This window comes from Asparagus officinalis, chromosome 6 (assembly GCF_001876935.1).
Source record: "Asparagus officinalis chromosome 6, Aspof.V1, whole genome shotgun sequence".
NCBI classification, from domain to species: domain Eukaryota; kingdom Viridiplantae; phylum Streptophyta; class Magnoliopsida; order Asparagales; family Asparagaceae; genus Asparagus; species Asparagus officinalis.
In genome coordinates this window covers 10,861,219-10,881,738 of record NC_033799.1, presented here as the reverse complement: position 1 = coordinate 10,881,738, position 20,520 = coordinate 10,861,219, and the positions used below count along the sequence as shown (strand labels likewise).

The 20,520-nt window shown below is 34.9% G+C and overlaps 3 protein-coding genes across 5 annotated transcripts in view; 2 read left to right on the top strand and 1 right to left on the bottom strand.

Moving 5' to 3' along the window:
• Window positions 729-16,504, top strand: LOC109845310 (diphthine methyltransferase). 2 transcript variants are annotated; one of them, XR_002248292.1, is made up of 4 exons: window positions 729-785; window positions 2,072-2,400; window positions 3,132-4,003; window positions 16,128-16,504. XR_002248292.1 is itself a non-coding variant. In XM_020414547.1 (4 exons), exons 2-3 carry the CDS (start codon window positions 2,082-2,084, stop codon window positions 3,857-3,859), a joined length of 1,047 nt encoding a protein of 348 aa, XP_020270136.1. In that variant the 5' UTR covers window positions 729-785; window positions 2,072-2,081; the 3' UTR covers window positions 3,860-3,879; window positions 16,128-16,504. The 2 variants fall into 2 exon arrangements, 1 of the variants encoding a protein (XP_020270136.1); XM_020414547.1 differs by having other exon boundaries at window positions 3,132-3,879.
• On the top strand, window positions 11,600-12,177 carry LOC109845311. Its single transcript, XM_020414548.1, has 2 exons — window positions 11,600-11,984; window positions 12,092-12,177. Exons 1-2 carry the CDS (start codon window positions 11,600-11,602, stop codon window positions 12,118-12,120), a joined length of 414 nt encoding a protein of 137 aa, XP_020270137.1. The 3' UTR covers window positions 12,121-12,177.
• Window positions 18,373-20,520, bottom strand: part of LOC109844202 (protein trichome birefringence-like 2) — an 18,832-nt gene continuing 16,684 nt past the window's right edge. For both annotated transcript variants that reach the window (XM_020413161.1, XM_020413162.1), the window contains exon 5: window positions 18,373-19,023. In XM_020413161.1, the coding sequence (XP_020268750.1) occupies window positions 18,681-19,023 (343 nt within the window). In that variant the 3' untranslated portion in view covers window positions 18,373-18,680. The remainder of the gene's footprint in view (window positions 19,024-20,520) is intronic.

Sequence of the window (20,520 nt, the reverse complement as noted above, 5' to 3'; positions counted from 1 at the left end):
ATAAATTTTAATTGGCAAAAAATCGGATTAGATTAGCATAAGACCCTAATCACGTCCCCTCTAGGGTCCAACAGGTTTCTTTATGAGAATCAAGAGATATGAATGTATAACAAGGAGGCTTTGAGGAAGCAATGTCACGTGACTCCACTTTCGATAGGGTGGGTCCGCCACGGGTATTAGAAGATATAACTCCTTCTTCATTACAAATCAAAATCCCTTTTTCAAGATCTCATTCGGCCTTCTACCAGCACAGATACTCCATAAACACATTTGTAAAGCGTTCTAAACATAATACCTCCAACATTGGGAATTAGATCAACAACTAGAGGACTTAATGCCAATTTCAGTGATTTCATAGACAGATTTTTTAATACTATAGATTTTAAGGGACTAGTACCGTAAAAAATATACTTATTCATTTTTGACAATTATAGTACAAACTTAACAAGCACACCATAATCTTAACATGTGCACCATGAACTTAATAAGTATAACATAACCTCAATAGTTACATGAAAAGATTAACATGCACGCCAACATTCGTTTTCTTAATTTTTATCTTATTTAATTTAATTTACAAATAACCCGGGAATAAATGTAAAAGGCAAAAGACATTTTCCAAGTCCAAACTCCCTAACTTCAATTAGGGCTTCTAGTTGGGCCTTTAACTTTTTAGAAGAATTGAGCCCGACCCAAACCTCTCTTCAAAAGCAAGCAAACCAAAAACGCCCTCCTCTGTGGATTCCTTAGCTCAGTTAGCTGCTTCTCTAGGTTCACGAAATCAGGCGAGTTCTTGTTCCTCAACCTTTTTATTTCGTAGTGTAAATTTACTTAAACTCTGCATATATAGCTAATTTCAAGTATATATATTTGGGATGAAATTGGTGATCAACTGAAGGAATTAAGAATTACAACATGAGAATTGTTAACTGTAGTTGAAATGCAACTGGATTATTCAAACAAGTTCTGCGCTGTAGCCCAAAACTTATGCAAATGTGAGCGTAAAGTTGCAATTTCAATAGAAATGAATTGTAATGGAGTTTAAATTGCAATTGCTCTAGCAAAGTTTCATCTTCACCAGGTTCCAATTTTGATTTGAACTTGAAGTTCCAATTTTTAACATTGAGTTCCAGTTTTTGTTTTAAACCGACTTTATTAGGTTCTCGATATTGATTTCTGAACTCTGTAGATGCCTTGGGGTTTTGGATAAAATGCTAGGAGAGAATTGCACACCAACTGTTCGATAATATTAGCATGAAAAAGTTGTGATGCTTGATTATGATAAGTGCAATGGTATGCATACTATTATGCCCACTATCTACTAATCGATGTATATGATGTTAGAGGCACCCTTTACTAATGATAGAATTAAAGATTTATACAGTTTATCTATCCAAAAAAAGATTGATATGGTTTCAGTATGTGTAATTAGGTTAAGTATTAAGATTGTAGTTAATAGTTCAATGAAGGCTAAAGCTAAGCCTACTAAACAATCTTGGATATATGAAATTAAGGAGTAGGATGTGACCAACTCAATGAATTTTTGCAAAGTTGCATTTCGAAATATATCTACCACCATGTAACCATCAATGTATACTTTGTGTTGTATATTGTTATCACATTAGTAATCTCATCTTATCGATGCATTTGAATTAACTTCTTACTTTTAGCAGTAGATCTATACTATTGCTATATATTTAAGAGAAGCACCCCTTTTGGTTTGTGAGTTGCATTTTAGAATATCGGAAATTCCCTCGCGCTAAAACTACTGAAATGCCTTCGCCCTTGGGAAAAAACTACAGAAATGTCTTCACACTTGCGAAAAGTTACAGAAATGCCCTCACACTTGGAAAAGACTATGGAAATGCCCTCACGTTTGGAAAGTCCAAAAGATAATCTAAAAACTATTTTCATTGACAATTCAACTACGTCACTCATTCATATTCTCATGCACGCATCTGGTGCAGTGGGATATTTGTTTCTTATATTTTAAAGTGTCCATAGGACAGTGTCCGCTTAAGTGCTTATACATTATATTGGCGACTCCCCTAAATCACTCGTTTTGTACCAGCTATTGCAGAATGGATGTTGCTTCGTGCAAATTGGATGGGAATGCTGATGTGGTTGAATTTTGCCCACAGCAAAATTTCCACCACATTCTGGCTGCTGCGACATACACACTAGAAGAGGGCACTCGTCCAAATCGTTCAGGAAGCATATCACTTTTCTCTGCTGATTCTAATATGGGCCTTGAGTTGCTCCATCGCATACAAACTATTGGTGTTTTTGATATAAAATGGAATGCTCCTGGATCCACTGAGCATCCTTTACTTGCTCAAGCTGATGCTGATGGTTGTTTGACTCTTTATTGTTTACAGTTGAACGACAATTCAACTTCTGGTAATAATTGTCGTTTTATAATTTTCATTTTCTTATTTATGGTTTTAGTATAAATCATTATAAACTCCTTAGCTCTGCTTCTGTCTCATTTTAGCTCTGCTTCTGTCTCATTATAGTTCTTTATAACCTGTTGCATATATTGTTGTCTATTTCTCGGGTTAAGTACGGATAGGCCCCTTGTACTATCACTCAATTGCAGACAGACCCCTGTAATTTGACTGTTGCAGATAGACCCCTGAGTGAATTTTTTATTCTTTTGCCTTCAGGAGGTCTATCTGTCAACAAATTTCTCTTTCTTTGAGGATGAAACTGGAAGAGTAAAAAAGGATTCATTCAGGAGGACTATCTGCAATACAACTACAAGGGGTCTATCAGCAGTTGGTTGATATTGTAGGGGGCTCTATCAGCAGTTGGTTGATATTGTAGAGGGTCTATCTGCAAATAACACTTCTTTTTCTGATATTGTCTACCTGTAATTCTGCATACGCCACTTGGTTGTCTAGTGCCTTTTTTTACTATTTTAATTGGTTAATTATGGATATTTTTCAGCCAACCACTCTCACTCTTTTCAGTAATTAGGACTAGGTTTTCTGTTGCTGATTACTTGATAGTCTTATTTCTTACTTAAAAGTTGAGGGCCTTAACATTTTTACTCCTTAATTTTCTCTACCAGAATTATGAACATATCATTCAGTTGAAGTTGCATGACAAAAACAATCAATTGAATGCAGGGATTGATCTAAGTGAAGTATGTACAGAAAAGGTAAGTCCCGCAATGTGCTTGTGTGTGGACTGGAATCCATCATCTAGTTCAGTTTCTCTTGGCCTTTCAGATGGCTCTATATGTATCGCCTCTGTGAGAGAATCCCAACTTCAAATTTCTCAGTCATGGGTTGCACATGGCTACGAAGTTTGGGCAACAGCTTTTGATATCAGCACCCCACAGTTACTATATACTGGCTCAGATGACTGTCGGTTTAATTGTTGGGATTTACGAGAGGACCCATCAAGTTTGGTGTTTCAAAATGCAAAGTCACATAAGATGGGTGTGTGTTGTTTTGCTCAGAGTCCTATGAATTCCAATATACTTCTCACTGGAAGCTATGATGAGTTCCTCAGAGTCTGGGATCTACGGTCAATGTCGAAGCCTGTGAGCAAATATTCTCTTTGTTTAGGGGGAGGAGTTTGGAGGCTTAAAAATCATCCTTCAATTGAAGGCCTTGTTTTGGCCGCGTGCATGCACAATGGTTTTGCTATTGTTAGGGTTGGAGATGAAAGTGCAGATATAATGGAATCTTATACCAAGCATGAGTCATTAGCATATGGAGCTGACTGGCAAAGAACAGAATGTGTGCAAGCTAGTACCGAAAGAGGGTCCTTTGTTGCTACTTGTTCATTTTATGATCAGCTTCTTCGCATATGGAAACCCGAGAGTCTGATAGTTAAACCAGGGTATTAAATTGTGCTTACTCAGCAAAGGTAAAATCAACTTGAATTTATATATGAAGATATCGCTTGTGCGTAGAGTTTCTCTCTCCTTTTCTTCTTCTTCTGAGCGTCTGATAGTTAAACCAGTGTGTTAAATTGTGCTTACTCAGCAAAGGTAAAATAAACTTGAATTTATATATGAAGATATCGCTTGTGCGTAGAGTTTCTCTCTCCTTTTCTTCTTCTTCCTTTTTTTTGGGTGGGTGGAGAAGGTAATTTATTTTTCATTGCTTAACAAACTTTACAATGATAACCAGGCATTCCCAGGTTTGACACCTCACCTAAGATACTCATAAATTGCAAGCATCAAGAACTCATATTTGCAGCAACAAAAAAAAATCCTATGTGATAATCTCCTATGCACCTTCTTACTCAATTACTTACTCAATTTACACTTCATATCTGCAATACAATTATGAACAACCCAGCTAGGAGGGTGAGGATCAGACTTACACAACCTTTAGTACCTCTCCTGCCAGATTCTGTACATGGTAGCTAACAATAATCCCCTCCTTAAGCAGCCCATCTTCTTCTTTCCTTTAACCGTCTTCTGAAACCACTCTAAGAACTGAAAACCTCTATTAGGGGTCCTTAATTTGATCACCTGAAGGATAGCAATAAGAACAAATGGTCCCTACTTTCTGCACCATTATTGCAAAGGACACATCTATCATCTTGTAGTATACCAACCTTAAGCATCCAATCTTTTGTTCTAATTCTAGTTAGAGCTACTAACCAAGCAATAAAAGAGTGACTAAGAATGCCTCGTCTTCCCCATACAGTAGGAAACCAATTCACCTCCCCAAATATGCTCTCTGATGAAATCGCAAGCACTTTGGAATCGGGGCGGGGGGGGGGGCGGATTCCCGGAAACAGTACATCTCCATTTGTTCGCTCCATTTTCAGCCACAAAAAGCCTCTTTGAACTTGTCTCTAATATCGACCAATGTATTCTAATTTTAGTTTCATGATTAGCATTTGCAATGAAATTTAGGAAGAATCATATATCTTACTCTTCTTTCTTGCTGTATGAAAGAGCTGACTTTTGCATGAATACATTAAGCTATGTTTTGATCTATATAGCACAGACACAGAGTTGGAGTCTACCAATCCTTGTGTCGACATGCATATGATTGTATCCACTGGCCAAGATGCTTGGTGGACACTAGGGGTGGTAATTGGGGTTGTTTCTGGTCATATTTGGGCTGGGTCATTGTCAGGTTGATCCAATTATAGCTGACTCGTATCCGACCTATTTATTGAACAAGTATATTCATTTGACCCGCATCAATCCCACTTAAATTAGATCAACCTGGGCTGTCCCATTTAAGCCATATAATGTTGAGATAACTTATTTTAAAAAATGAAATATATCCAGGGTTTGAACCTGACCAATTTTGTAAAACATACAAATAGACGTGGTCACATGCACACAACAATTACACATTGTGCGTGCATATATTTATATGTATATGTATGTGTAATTGTATATTGTACAGTGCGCGCGCACGCATGTCTTTTGCAGATAAATCAAGGAGTTTTTTTAAAAAGATATTTTCTATTAAATAATTAGCAAAATCGACCGTTTTGCTAATTATTTAGCAAAAAACGACCTCTTTTTGGCCAAAAGAGATCGTTTTTAAAAAACAACCTGCTCGAGACATACGGGACTGGTAGTCATATATGTTTTGTGTGCACTAATCACAACCAAAACATATGGGACTACTAATCCCGTATGTTTTGTTTGTGATTAGCAAAACCCATTACCTCCTCAACTTCTTCTTCACAGTCATGTTGCAAACATAAGGACAATTCCTCGGTGCCACCGGCGTCAGAGGATCTTTGTTCACTCCCCTCACATCAAACGAAACCTCAGCCATACAAGCCAGCTCCCCTTCACTCTCCTCCTCCTTGTAAACCCCAACAAGCAGAACAGCATGTGGAACCAAATTTCTCCTCTCAACAACGTATTGCTTTATCAAGAATTCAAGAAGCTTGGCGTACCCCGACAACATCCACAAAGACTCGGCGAGGAAGGTGATGGTGGGGGTCCAGTTCTTGGGGGCCCATCGGGCGGATGCGGAGGGAGGCACCGGAGGGGAGGCAATGCGTGAGGTGGAAGGAGGTTAGGGTTTGGATGCAGTGGAGGGTGGTGGGGTCAAGAAAGGGGGTGGGTGTGGGTGTGGGCAGGGTTTTGATTAGGGAGGGATTTGATGGGAAAATGGGATTTGGGGGAGGACAAGGAGGAAGGGGAAGGAAAGCGATGCCTGTGAAGAAGTTGAGGAGGTAATGAGTTTTGCTAATCATAAACAAAACATACAGAACTAGTAGTCCCGTATGTTTTGGTTATTTTTTAATGCGCAATTAGTACACACAAAACATACGAGACTACTAATCCCGTGTGTCTCGAGCAAGCTGTTTTTTTAAAAACGACCTCTTTTTGGCCTATTGGCCAAAAAGAGGTTGTTTTTACTAAATAATTAGCAAAATGGTCGATTTTGTTAATTATTTAGCAAAAAAGGTCTTTTTTATAAAAAAAACCCATAAATCAAACTAGTTGAATACATAATATAATTAGGTACAAATTTGGCAAAGAAATTAAAGGCCCCACAACGCATGTTTTGACATGAAGGATATATTTGTCATTTTCAAAAAAAATGAAAAATCACCCATCACGTGGTAAGAAGGTGGGACTTAGGAATACACCTTTCTATTGGAACAACTAACCATAAACTCAATTCTGCAACGGGCAAATGGATCTCGCTTTACCTTTCAACTTCCAACTCTTGTATCCAAACAGGGTCAACGAGTGTCAATGGACTAGCATGTTACTTGGAGGAAAGCGTAGAACTATCTAGGTTTATAGAGTGCCAAATTTCTCTCATTTTGTTGAAATAATTGGTTTGATTTTGTAAGATTGTCTATAAGATTGTTATGTGAAATGTTTCGTTTAGTATCTGCTTGGAACAAAGTCATATGGTTGTTATATATGACAAACTTGAATGCATTGCTGGTAGGGCCATTTTGTCAATCTATGTTCTCTGTATTTCCGTTGTATTTGAGTTTATCTCTTGTTACGCATCCTTGCTATTTTTAATTTCGGTAACAATCTAATTTTCTTTCCTAAGACAATCCTGTGTTCAGTGTTTCAGTGTAAACTTTCTACAGCCCCTAAGTAAAGTATTTTTGTTTCTTCGATGGAGGACAATTTGATGCTTGGAATAACTGTTGGATTTAAATCTAATTAAATCTATTTGTGGGCACATATGATTAGGGGGTGTTTGTTTCAAATCCTAAAATTTATGGATATGGATTTCACCATAGAATTTGAAATCCATAAATTTTTTTGTGGGTTTTGGGATCTCTAAAATTTTGTTTGTTTCATCAATATTTTGGGATTTGGAATACCAAAATTTGTAATATTATGTTTGTTTCATCAATATTTTGGGATTTGGAATACTATAATTTGTAATATTTTGTTTGTTTCATCAATATTTTGGGATTTGGAATACTATAAATTATATTATATAATATTATATAATATTTTAATAACATATATTATATAATGTATATAATATATATATATATATATATATATATATATATTATAGATATATTAAATATTATATATATATAATATATATTATATAATATATACATATATATTATATTATATATTATAATATATAATACATATATAATATTATATATAATATATATAAATTGCTACAGTAATTTACTGTAATATTTACTACAGCATGAACAGTGATTCTTGGGTCCTCCTATATATATATATATATATATATATATATATATATATAATATCTATATATATATATAATATATTATATATTTATATATCTATATATATATTGATATTATACATATAAATGATATAATATATAATATATTATATATATAACATAATATATATAATTTATATATTAGATATATATATATATATAATATTTTATATAATATATTAAATTGCTAGCAGTAATTTACTGCAATATTTATACAACAGAAGTGATTATTGTGTCCTCCTATATATATTTATATATTATATATAATATTATTTATATATATATTATATTATTATATAATTTATATAATATAAATATAATATATATTATATGTATTATATTATATATCTTATATATAATATTATATAAATATATATACATATATAATATTAAATGTAATATACATAATATATATAATGCTATAGTAATTTATAATATATATTATATATAATATATATTGTATATAATATATATATAATATATGTAATATATATAATATATATACATGTTCACAGTAATTTAACTACAGCAATTCTACAGTGTGAACAGTGATTCTTAGGTCCTCCTATATTTATTATAATTATTATATATATATTATTATTATATATATATATATATAATATATGTAATATTACCTACATTATATTTACTGCAGCATTTACTTACAGCATGAAACAGTGATACATGATATATAATATATATAATAAATAATATATATATATAGATATAATATAAATATATTATATATATATATTATATATATTATATTATATATAATAAATATATATATATATTATTATATATATATATATATATAATATATTATTTATATATATTATATATATGTATATATTATAATTATATATGTATATATATTATATATATTATATTATATATTATATTATATATATAATATATATATATAATATATATATTATATTATTATATATATATATTATAATTGCTACCAGTAATTTACTGCAGCATTTACTATAGCATGAACAGTGATTCTTGGGTCCTCCTATTATTATAGAGGAATAGATGTATTATATTAAATATTATATTACTATAATATTATATATAATATATTAATCTTATATTATTAGCATTAATACATCAATATCCAACCTACATCCTCTCTCAATTGTAGAATTTCACAAATTCTAAAATATAATAGTTTTTTATAATTTGGGGATTCAATATCCCAAAATTGGTTTTGAAACGAACATTGTTTATGGAATTCTAAAACCCAAAAAACTTGTAATCCACCTTATATCCCAAAAAAAGGACAAAACAAAAGAGAGGATTTCACAAATCCTAAAAATATATTATTTGTTTATAATTTAGGGATTCAATATCCCAAAATTAATTTTGAAACAAACAAAGTTTATGGAATCCCAAAACTCAAAAAGAGCACTTTTTACATCCCAAAACTTGAAATCCACCCTATATCCAAAAAAAAAACAAAACAAACACCCCCATCTAAAGATAATCTACTTTAAGGATAATCTACTTAAAGTGATCAATCAATTTGGGTTAATGAGTATTTAAATAAATCATGAGGTTATATGTGCAGATACCAGGTTGTAATTGTAATGGTTAATGAGTATTTAAATAAATCATGAGGTTATATGTGCAGATACCAGGTTGTAATTGTAATTTGATGAGGGGCCAAATTACAAATGTACAAGTGCAGATACCAGGTTGTAATTGTAATTTGATGAGGGGCCAAATTACAAATGTACAACACCTATATATATGGGGTTATGGTCCCTAATATAGGGTTAGTCACTCTTATTCTCTTATCCTCATCTAAAGAGATCTTAAGCGGAAGAAACTGTAAGGTTAGAAGATCATCAAAACCCTAATCAGGTTTTCCTCAATGGATTCAGGTATATGCTTCCGTACCTTTTGATTCTTGTTAATCTCTTTGAATTAATCATGGCTTTAAGATTTAGATCTTAAATATTAGATCTAATAAGTGGTATCAGAGCCACCGTGATTTGTTCTAAGAGATTAAGATTAAAATTAGGGTTCTTTGATCTTAATTTGTGTTTTTTTAAGAACTGTTCACGGATGAACAGTAACGTTTTTTTATTTGTTACTGTTCAAATAAACAGTAAAAAAATTTATGACCAGTAAAGTTTTTTTATTTTTATTGGTTTTTCCTTTGTTTTTTTTGGATCTGAAACAAGAAGTTATCTTTCGATTCTGGATCTGGTTTTGAAATAAAATCGAGGAATTTTTGGATCTATTTTGTTTGGTCGTCGGTCCCGGGCTCCTCGCCGGTGAAGTATCGCTGGCGGCCTCGCTTTCGACTCCGACGGTTTCAGGAAACCCTAGGGTTTTGACCTTGGGTGCAGGAGCAATGACGGCGACGGTTTCAGAATGAAACCCTAAGGGTTCGTGCGTGAAAACGTGCGGGAATTAAGGAGGTGGTTACCTCAATTTTTGGCGAGGCTTGAAAGCTTCAAACGAACTTCGTGTTCGTTCTAAGGTGAGCATCGCGCTCAATTCAAACGAACTTCGTGTTCGTTCTAAGGTGTGCCTCGCGCTCAATTCAAATGAACCTCGCATTCGTTCTCAGGCGAGCCTCGTGCTCGATTCAGACGAACTTCGCGTTCGTTCTCAGGCGAGCCTCGCGCTCTATTCAAGTTGAACCCTGCGTTCATTCTCAGGTCGAACTTCGCGTTCGTTTTCAGACGAACATTGCGTTCGTTCTCAAGTTGAACATCGCGTTCATCCTCAGGTCGAACTTCGCGTTCATTTTCAAACGAACATTGCGTTCGTTCTCAAGTCGAACCTCGCGTTCGTTCTCAAACGAACCTCGCGTTCGTTCTATTGCTCTTCTTTTTCGTCGGGTGAAAGAAGAAGGCTGCAACGATTTGAGTTAGGGCACAGCCCACTTAACTCTATTTGGTGTTGGGCCCAATTTTAGTATGCTTAATTTAACTAATTAATAAATGAGGCCCTATTTAAGCTATGGAAATTTAAATTTAAATTAATTTAATTTAAGTTTGATTTGGTAGTTAATCAATTATTTAATTCAAATTTTATGACACTAAGGTATTAAGGTTGTCTCTCACTCCAATTGATTAATTGAAATAAAAAGTTGCCAAAGTAACATCTCTTGTGTAGATTGATCATGAGGGATGTCAGATGTTTGTGTATATGTTTTCGTGTAAATATTTAATCGGCCCAAAGGAAGGTTAATATTTATTTAGACTGCATACACATCTATGATGATAAACATGTGACAATTATAAGGTTTACATGTGGATAGTGAATCGATCCAAAGATAGTTTCATTATTTGACATGTGTTATTGTCAATGTTTGATTATTGCAACAAGATATCACTTGTAATTAATATTACTGTCCAAAGACTTGATATTAATATTGTACCGGATATCTTGGATGAGATTTGTCATTATTTGAATTTTATTGCTTACTAATTATGGTTATTAATGTGAGCATTTTTTTTTGTTTTTCAGCTAATGCATCTACTGCAATAATTTCTGCTAACATCAACTCAATTCCCATGCTAAATGAGACAAATTTCAAGGTTTGGAAAGAGAACATATTAATTATTCTTGGCTGCATGGATCTAGACCTTGCATTAAGAACTGAACAATCTCAACTTCTCAATGTGGATAGCACTCCTGATGCAAAGAAGGAGTATGAGAAGTGGAAGCGTTCAAATCGCATGAGTCTTATGATCATTAAGCGTGGCGTTCCGGAAGCCTTCAGGGGCATAGAATTCGAATGGATTACTAATGCTAAAGATTTCCTTGTCGAAATTGGGCAGCATTTTGCGAAAAACGATAAGGTAGAAACAAGCACGCTTTTAGCTCGCTTGATTTCGATGAAGTATAAGCGCAAAGGAAATATCAGTGAGTACATTATGGAAATGTCTCATATTGCTTCAAAACTTAAGGCACTTAAACTCGATCTTTATGATGAGTTATTGGTGCATCTGATTTTATTGTTTCTTCCTGCACAGTTCAGTCAGTTCAAGATTAGTTATAACTGTCAAAAGGAGAAATATATTCTAAATAAGCTCATTTCATACTGTGTGCAAGAAGAAGACAGGTTAAAGCAAGATAAGATAGAAATTGCTCATTTGGCTTATGCCTCTAAGGATAAGGGCAAGAAAAGAAAGAATGATAATGAAGCTGCTAAGGGTCCAGTTCAGAAGAAACAACATAAGGATAATCAGAGTTATTTCTTCTGTAACAAGCCTGAACACGTAAAGAATGATTATATCAAATATCACGTCTGGCGTGCTAATAAGGGTATGTTTCTTACTTTGGTCTGTTCTGAGGTTAATTTAGCTTCAGTACCTAGAAACACTTGGTGGTTAGACTCTGGTGCTACTACTCACATAAGTGTTTCTATGCAGGGTTGTATGAGCTACCGAAAGCCAAGTGATATTGAAAGACATATTTTTGTGGACGACGGACAATCGGTAGATGTGGAAGCAATTGGGCATTTTAGGTTGCTATTATGAACTGGTTCTTATTTGGACTTAAAAGATACTTTTGTAGTACCGTCTTTTAGACGGAATTTTGTTTCTGTTTCTGTATTGGACAAATCAGGTTATTATTGTTCATTTGAAAATAGTCAATTCAGATTATCTTTTAATTCAAATATTATGGGAACCGGTTACTTGAGTACATATGACAACCTATATTTGCTTGATACAATTGTTTCTTATAATGAATCCTTGCATGTGGAATCACGTGGTACTAAGCGTAAATTAAATAAAGAAAATTCAGCAACATTATGGCATAAGCGCTTGGGTCATATCTCAAAAGGTAGAGTTGAGTGTCTTGTGTCTGATGGCATTTTGGATTCCCTTGATTTTTTGGACTTCGACGTATGTGTTGAATGTATCAAGGAAAAACAGACCAAAGTTAAGATATTAGGTGCCAACAGATCTTCGGATGTCTTAGAATTGATACATACGGATATTTGTGGGCCATTTCCTATAGCATCCTGAAATGGTCAACAGTATTTTATATCATTCATAGACGATTACTCACGTTATGGGTACCTATATCTTATTCATGAAAAATCTGAGTCTCTGGACATGTTCAAAGCCTACAAAGCTGAAGTTGAGAATCAACTCAACAGAAGAATTAAAATCGTTAGATCTGATAGTAGTGGTGAGTACTACGACAGATATGATGGTTCAGATGAACAACGTCCAGGACCATTTGCTAGATACCTAGAGGAATGCGATATTGTCCTATAGTACATCATGCCGGGTTCACCTAGCATGAATGGTGTAGCTGAAAGACGAAACATGGCTCTTAAGGATATGGTAAGAAGTATGATTGCTCATTCTTCTTTACCAAAGTCACTCTGGGGAGAAGCACTAAAGACAGCAGCTTATATTCTGAATAGAGTACCAAGTAAAGCAGTTGTTAAAACATCTTATGAGCTTTGGACTGGTCGAAAGCCCAGTTTAAAGCACTTACATATTTGGGGATGTCCAGCTGAAGTAAGGTCTTATAGGCCAAATGAAAAGAAATTGGACTTCAAAACAGTTTGCAGCTATTTTATTGGGTACTCTGAACGCTCTAGGGGCTATAAGTTTTATAATCCCACACTCAGGAATATTTTTGAGACGGGAACAACAACATTCTTTGAGGATGTTGAGTTTGGGGGGAGAAATAAGGTTAGAGACATTGCTTTTGAGGAGGAATTGGCTTCAGATCCAATTCATACAGTTACTCTTGACAATATTCAGGTTCATATACCTGCTGTTGTTGCTCAAGAAGTAAATCTGAAACCTCAAGATGACAATGTTGAACAACTCCCTGTTCCAGAAGAACAAACTGAACAAACTCAAGAACCAGTGCCATTAAGGAGATCCACGAGAGAAAGGATAAATGCTATTTCGGATGATTATATTGTATTTCTCCAAGAACATAAGGAAAGTAATGGAATGTTGGAAAATGATCCAATCAACTTCTCTCAGGCCATGAAAAGGTCTAACTCTCATGCCATGAATGAAGAGTACAAGTCTATGCAAGACAATAAGGTTTGGGAACTTGTTCCATTACCAGAAGATACAAAACTAATTAGTTGTAAATAGATTTTTAAAACCAAGCGGGATACAAATGGTAATATGGAGAGGTATAAGGCATGTTTTGTAGCTAAAGGATTTACTCAAAAGGAAGACATTGATTATACAGAGACTTTCTCTCCGGTTTTATCGAAAGACTTTTTCAGAACAATCATGACACTTGTTGCTCATTATGATCTTGAGTTACATCAGATGAATGTTAAGATTGCATTTCTCAATGGCGATATTGATGAGATGATTTATATGGTGCAACCAGAAAACTGTGTCAGGAGACCCAAAGAATATGATTTGCAAATTAAGGAAATCCATCTTTGGACTCAAGCAAGCTCCTCGTCAATAGTATTACAAGTTTCAACAAATAATTATCTCGTTCGGTTTTAAGATGAACATTGTTGATGACTGTGTATATAATTATCTCGTTCGGTTTTAAGATGAACATTGTTGATGACTGTGTATATCACAAGTTCAGTGGGAGTAAATATATTTTTCTGGTTCTGTTTTTTCTGGTTCTGTATGTCGATGACATATTGCTTGCCACTAATGATATAGGTATGTTGCACGAAACCAAAAGATTTTTATCAAAGAATTTTGAGATGAAAAATCTCGGGGACGCCTCTTTTATATTAGGAATCCAGATACATCAAGATCGCTCTCGAGATATACTTAGATTATCACAAAAGAGCTATATCGATAAAGTACTTAAAAGATTTGGCATGCAAGATTGCAGACCAGTAGACACCCCTGTGGCTAAAGGAGACAAGTTTAGTCTCAATCAGTACCCTAAAGGCAACCTTGAAATTCAGGAAATACAGAAGATTCATTATGCTTCGGCTGTAGGAAGTCTAATGTATGCTCAGGTATGTACGCATCCGGATATTGCGTACATTGTTGGGATGTTAGGCAGATACTTAAGCAACCCTGGTATGGATCATTGGATAGCAGTCAAAAGGGTTATGAGGTATCTTCAAAAAACAAAAGATTATATGCTCACATACAGAAAATCAGAATAGCTAGAGGTCATTGGGTACTCTGATTCTGATTTTGCTGGATGCCAAGATAGCAAGAAGTCTACATCAGGCTACATTTATATGTTAGCAAGAGGAGCTATATCATAGAAAAGTGTTAAACAGACACTCATAACTTCCTCCACTATGGCAGCAGAATTTGTAGCTTGCTATGAGGCATCCAATCAGGGAATATAGCTACAAAATTTTGTCACGGGACTGTGCATTCTGAAAAATGTGGAAAGACTAATAAGGTTATATTGTGATAATAAATCTACAGTAATATATTCCAATAACAACAGGAGCTCAACTAAGTCAAAACATATTGACATTAAGTTCCTGGTTGTGAAAGAAAGGGTACAGAGTGGATAGATATCCATAGAGCACATTGGGACAAACTCCATGATAGCAGATCCTCTTACTAAGGGATTGCCACACAAGGTCTTTCATGAGCACACTGCTCATATGGGTATGATGATATTCGAGGATATCATGATTTAGTGGGAGTTTGTAATTTTTGATGTTTTGTGTTTGGTTGTATTGTCTGATCAGAATAAAGTATTCAGTTAAGACACTTTGTTACATTATGTTTGGTTTTGACCTCACTAAAGTAGGACCAGTTGAAAATAGACTTGTACTGATCACATTGTATGTAATTTTCATGCTGCACATCCATGATTGATCTATGTCGTTTGATTGTATTGGTATATGTGACCATTGATGGGTCGAGTCACGATAAATGTGACGAAGGCTGCTTTGATCCTATATTGATATAGTCAATGGACGAGATTGTTCGGAAATACCTTTTCAGTGATAGCAATTTTGAGCTCATAAGGTTATACACAATTTAAGGAATCATATGGTGCCCAAGTGGGAGATTGTTGGATTTAAATCTAATTAAATCTATTTATGGGCACATATGATTAATCAATGTGTATTGTTATCTTTAAGGATAACCCACTTAAAGTGATCAATCAATTTGGGTTAATGGGTATTTAAATAAATCATGGGGTTATATGTGCAGATACCAGATTGTAATTGTAATTTGATGAGGGGCCAAATTATAAATGTACAACACCTATATATATGGAGTTATGGTCCCTAATCTAGGGTTAGCCACTCTCATTCTCTTATCCCCATCTAAAGAGATCTTAAGCAGAAGAAACTCTAAGGTTAGAAGATCATCAAAACCCTAATCAAGTTTTCCTCAATGGATTCAGGTATATGCTTCTGCACCTTTTGATTCTTGTTAATCTCTTTGAATTAATCATGGCTTTAAGATTTAGATCTCAAATATTAGATCTAACAATAACAAGTTGTTTGCTACCTCAAATTTGCAGGTTTCTTTCAGCTATTAAGTTGATCAAATTGGCAGAACCATGCATAGAGAAACTTTGTGCTGGCATATGGAGGGACCTTGTGGAGATTAACCTTAAATTGAAGGAAAAATTAATTTCATCTGGGACACTTAAATTCTTAATCCAAATAGAAAGTCATTAGAAATTTTGAACCCTCCCCTGTACATGTGTAGGGTGGATAGTCTTCTAGAGTCTGATTCTGCTTCTTTTCGTGGATAGTTTGGCTCCAAGAATTGAAGCTCATTTTTGTTAGGGCAATGGAGCTTTTGTACGGGTACGCGACTATCCAATTATCTGTATTTCCATGATGTTCATTTTGATGACATTTTTTTTAGAAAATATGAGACTGCCTTATGATATACTAAGATTGCAGAACCAAGAGCTTGTTCCAATTATATGTCATAACTGATTTTTATTATAGTCAATCCCATTTATAATCATGAATGATAAAAGGCACGACGCGCCTAGGCTCACAACATAATCTAGTTGTATCAACCCTCTTTTCGCATCCTAATATGTATCCTTATCCATCAGATTTGACGACAAAATATGTGTTGATATCTGCATAATAAAGAATCAAAACAAGCTAGTGTTGAAGATGCACAAATTCTTCACAGATGTAAAGGTGTCTTTGAATAAAGGAGTGCTTGTTTGTTTGCGTCAAAGTGTAGTGGGTGCAAAAGAGAAAGTTGAGCATGAGTGGATAGTCCAAGTGTTATGATTGGGTGCACATCTGAGGAGGCAACTGCCCTTTTGTTAAAAGAGAAGAGAGAAGGTTCAGATTAAAAACATTATTAGTAAGTTGTAGGGGCTGGAGGCCCCTCCTTCACTCTCTCATGGAGTAAACTTCCACTTTGGTCATGTTGATGGCTTTGATCCACTAACAAATCTGCTCACGCTCCTTTTTCCATAGTGGGGGCGTTGTTGATCCTTTGCTTGTAGAGCTAAATCAGCTCAAAAGTTTTTTTTTTTTAAATGATAATTTAGATTGAAAAGAGGAAGTAGTGGAGGATTATAAGGTTTTGGAGTGAAAGAGAGGAAAAGTTCGGGATAAGCTTCAGGTAGTGGATGCACAGATACACCAAGAAAGTAGAGAGTCAATATTCGAAAGAGAGAGGAAATGTTCCAAGAGAACGTGGTTCTTCTGCCCTACAAGATTCTCTTAGACGATAATACCCTTCAGACACTAAATTATGCAAGTAATTGAATTAGGCAACATGAGTAGAGATAAAATAAGCTTGCAGAGGAGAGGATAAGAGATGAGAATACATGGGAGGCATCAGAACAGTCAGGAACACACTGAGAGCAATTAGGAAGCTTGCTGAATGATCAGAAACAGAATCATAAGGATAAATGAGGATAAATAATATGGGTGCAATTTGATGATTATCTGAATGGTTATAACCATGCTATACTTATGAAAGAAACATCTCATGAAAGTGATACTGTTCTCATTTCAAGAGGATAGCAATGACATTTCCTGGAGAATTAAAAAGAAAGGTCACACTTCACATTCTTGCGCACTAACAGAAATGAAAAACAAATGCAATCAGTACAAAAGGCAAGAACAATGTGAAGAAGGAGAGAAAAAGAAAACAGATTATTTTATACCAAGGGGTCAATGATCTATTCTCCACTTCACAATCAGCATCTTCTATTTATAGGTCAACACCTCGCACCTTGATTCTAACTTCCTCACTGAAGTTTGTAGGATCCCATCAGATTCCTAAAACACTGTGCTTTTCTTCTGAGCCCTCGGCTGATGCTGGCCGTGGAAGAATTTTGGCAAGAGTCCATCCATGGATCTTGAGAAAGAACAAGATAACTTAGAGGGAGGAATAGAGGAGCTTGAAAGTTTTGTCAAGCTTTGTTCTCCCTAATCTTTATCAGTTTGTTCGTGTTACAGTTATCTGTACCTGGTAACTGAAGCATGGCAAGCCGGCAAGTCATCCAAAAGGCGGTATTGGAAACCAATTTCTCTTCGTTTCCGTTTCAAGTTCTTCCTTCAATAAATAATTATGTGCAACTTCTGTTAGCTTTGGCGTTGTGGAAGTCTGTGCTTGTTTCCTAGCAAATAATCACTGCTCAGGTTCATTTGAACTAGCGCAGCTGCAATGTTTTCATTACGGGTCTTGTTATCGTGTTAATGGATTTCTGATTATATTTCTAGCAATGTTGGCTCTTCTGTGCTCCTTTTTGGTGCTACCAGTACACAGAAAATGATGTATACATACAAAATTTAAAATTTCTCATTGGTAATGACAAAGCCTATATTTATTACATTATAAGCAAAACTTCCTCAGAGTGAAAGCCTCTCAAATTTCGGTCATGTTCAAACAATTAAGGGGTAGGAGGATGGGACAAAACCTCAGTATAGAATTGTGTATGCACCAATGCTTGAATTCAGGAATTTGACATCTTCGATAAAAATCAAAAAATGGTTATCGAGTTTGAGCAACTCCTGTTAGGTGGTCTTCCCTTTTCCTTTTCTTCGACATAATCCTTGTCATCATCTCTAAAATGCATGAGTTAAATTCATAGCCTCCATGATCCTTTGCCATTCAGGAGTAGAGAAGCGTAGAGCAGCTCGTTCCATGTGTCTGGTATTCCTGGCAGGCACCAGTGACTGCAGTCCTGAGTCATCTCTGCAGCTTTATGCTCTTCAGTTGTTTTGTATGTTTTTCTGTATATTGAAGGATGCCCATCTTTCCTATAGTCAGTAAGCCTACTGATGTTGAGGTAAATCACCGGTGTCTTCATCTGCTCAAAAACACTCTCAGCAGCTCTCATCTTTGCAGGGTATTTTGAGAGGAAAGTTTCGTTGAAGATTGGTTCAGTTTCCTTGTGACACTGACCGCCAGAATTCCACTGCCCTCCCCTGTAACCATTTTCAAGAAGAATTTAAGACTTTAGGTTAATAAACTGTAGAACAACAATATAAAGATAATTTCTGTAAGGATACTTTCACATTGTTTGGGAAACATGATAATTGAGTAATAGAAGTGACATCCCCAAATAAGCATTACAATGAATAACTATTATCTTCCCGTTATAATACTATGATACTTGGTAGGTGGAAGATCATGATTTGGAGAGAGACGATGCAGTAGTAGGATAGTCAAGAGATTTTTGCTGCCAAGAACACATCATGTAAATTGTTCAAACGACTCAAGTCTGGTAAACACTAGGCCAAAATAGTTTCCTTAGAAGTTATCTTGCATTCTGAGAGCTTGAATATTCCTTATGCATGTTGATCCAACTTAGAAACCTAATTAGTCTGATTTGCTAATAAGAAATTGTGAAAATAATACTTAGATTGCTAATAAGATTTCTCCTTTATAAGTCAACTGGAATATGGGCACTTTCAACCATATTTGTGATCTGAATAAATTGAGGACATCATACAATCAGTACATTATTTGAATGAATTAAAGCAATAACTCCATGAAGTGTAGAATTAGCCATGAGAATTTATAAACAGAATCCAACTCCACAAATTGAACCTGTTAGGTAACAATATTCCACTCCATATGCACAGCGTAAAATAGATTGCATTGGGCTCGGACTCGTTGATTGGGACAGACAATCGAAAGACTCATGAAAATCATGTTCCTGTTAAGCTAAAGATATATTATGACCAACTAGGACGACGAATTGAGATTGATATAGCGCATTGACAGATAGCATGCTATTCGTAATAAACCTCTTTACTTCCATTTTTCTTTTTAGTTGCATTAAATCCATGGTTTACTCGTACCTTGATACCTAGCATTTCTTCAACTCTAATTTTTTTAACCTTCTATTTGACATTATTCAACACTGAACCCAATCAGACAATCTGAATCTCCACTTGAGTCATCACTCTCATTGATATATTGAATTTGACAATACATAATCTGCTCCCATTTATTATGGCAAGCTCCAGGTCTCAGGCAATCCTTATTCTGAACATAGTCTCCATGTTCAAATATTTTCAACCCCAAGCATATCTTTTTCTGATGTCAAATAATAAGTGAAATTATTAAATTAAAAAATAATAATCCTCTCTCAAGGAGACTCCCAATCCAGCAGCACTCTTTGAAGTCTATAATGTCAACTGCTCTGATGCTCTGAACCTCACTACACTAAATGCCAGGCATTCTCCCATAATTCCTGATATGAAGTCTCCTTTCCCAGTACAGAAGCATAGAAAAATAAACACCCAAAAGCACCACTGAAACATGAATGATTCATTTTACTCTGATGCTCTGAACCTCACTACACTAAATGCCAGGCATTCTCCCATAATTCCTGATATGAAGTCTCCTTTCCCAGTACAGAAGCATAGAAAAATAAACACCCAAAAGCACCACTGAAACATGAATGATTCATTTTA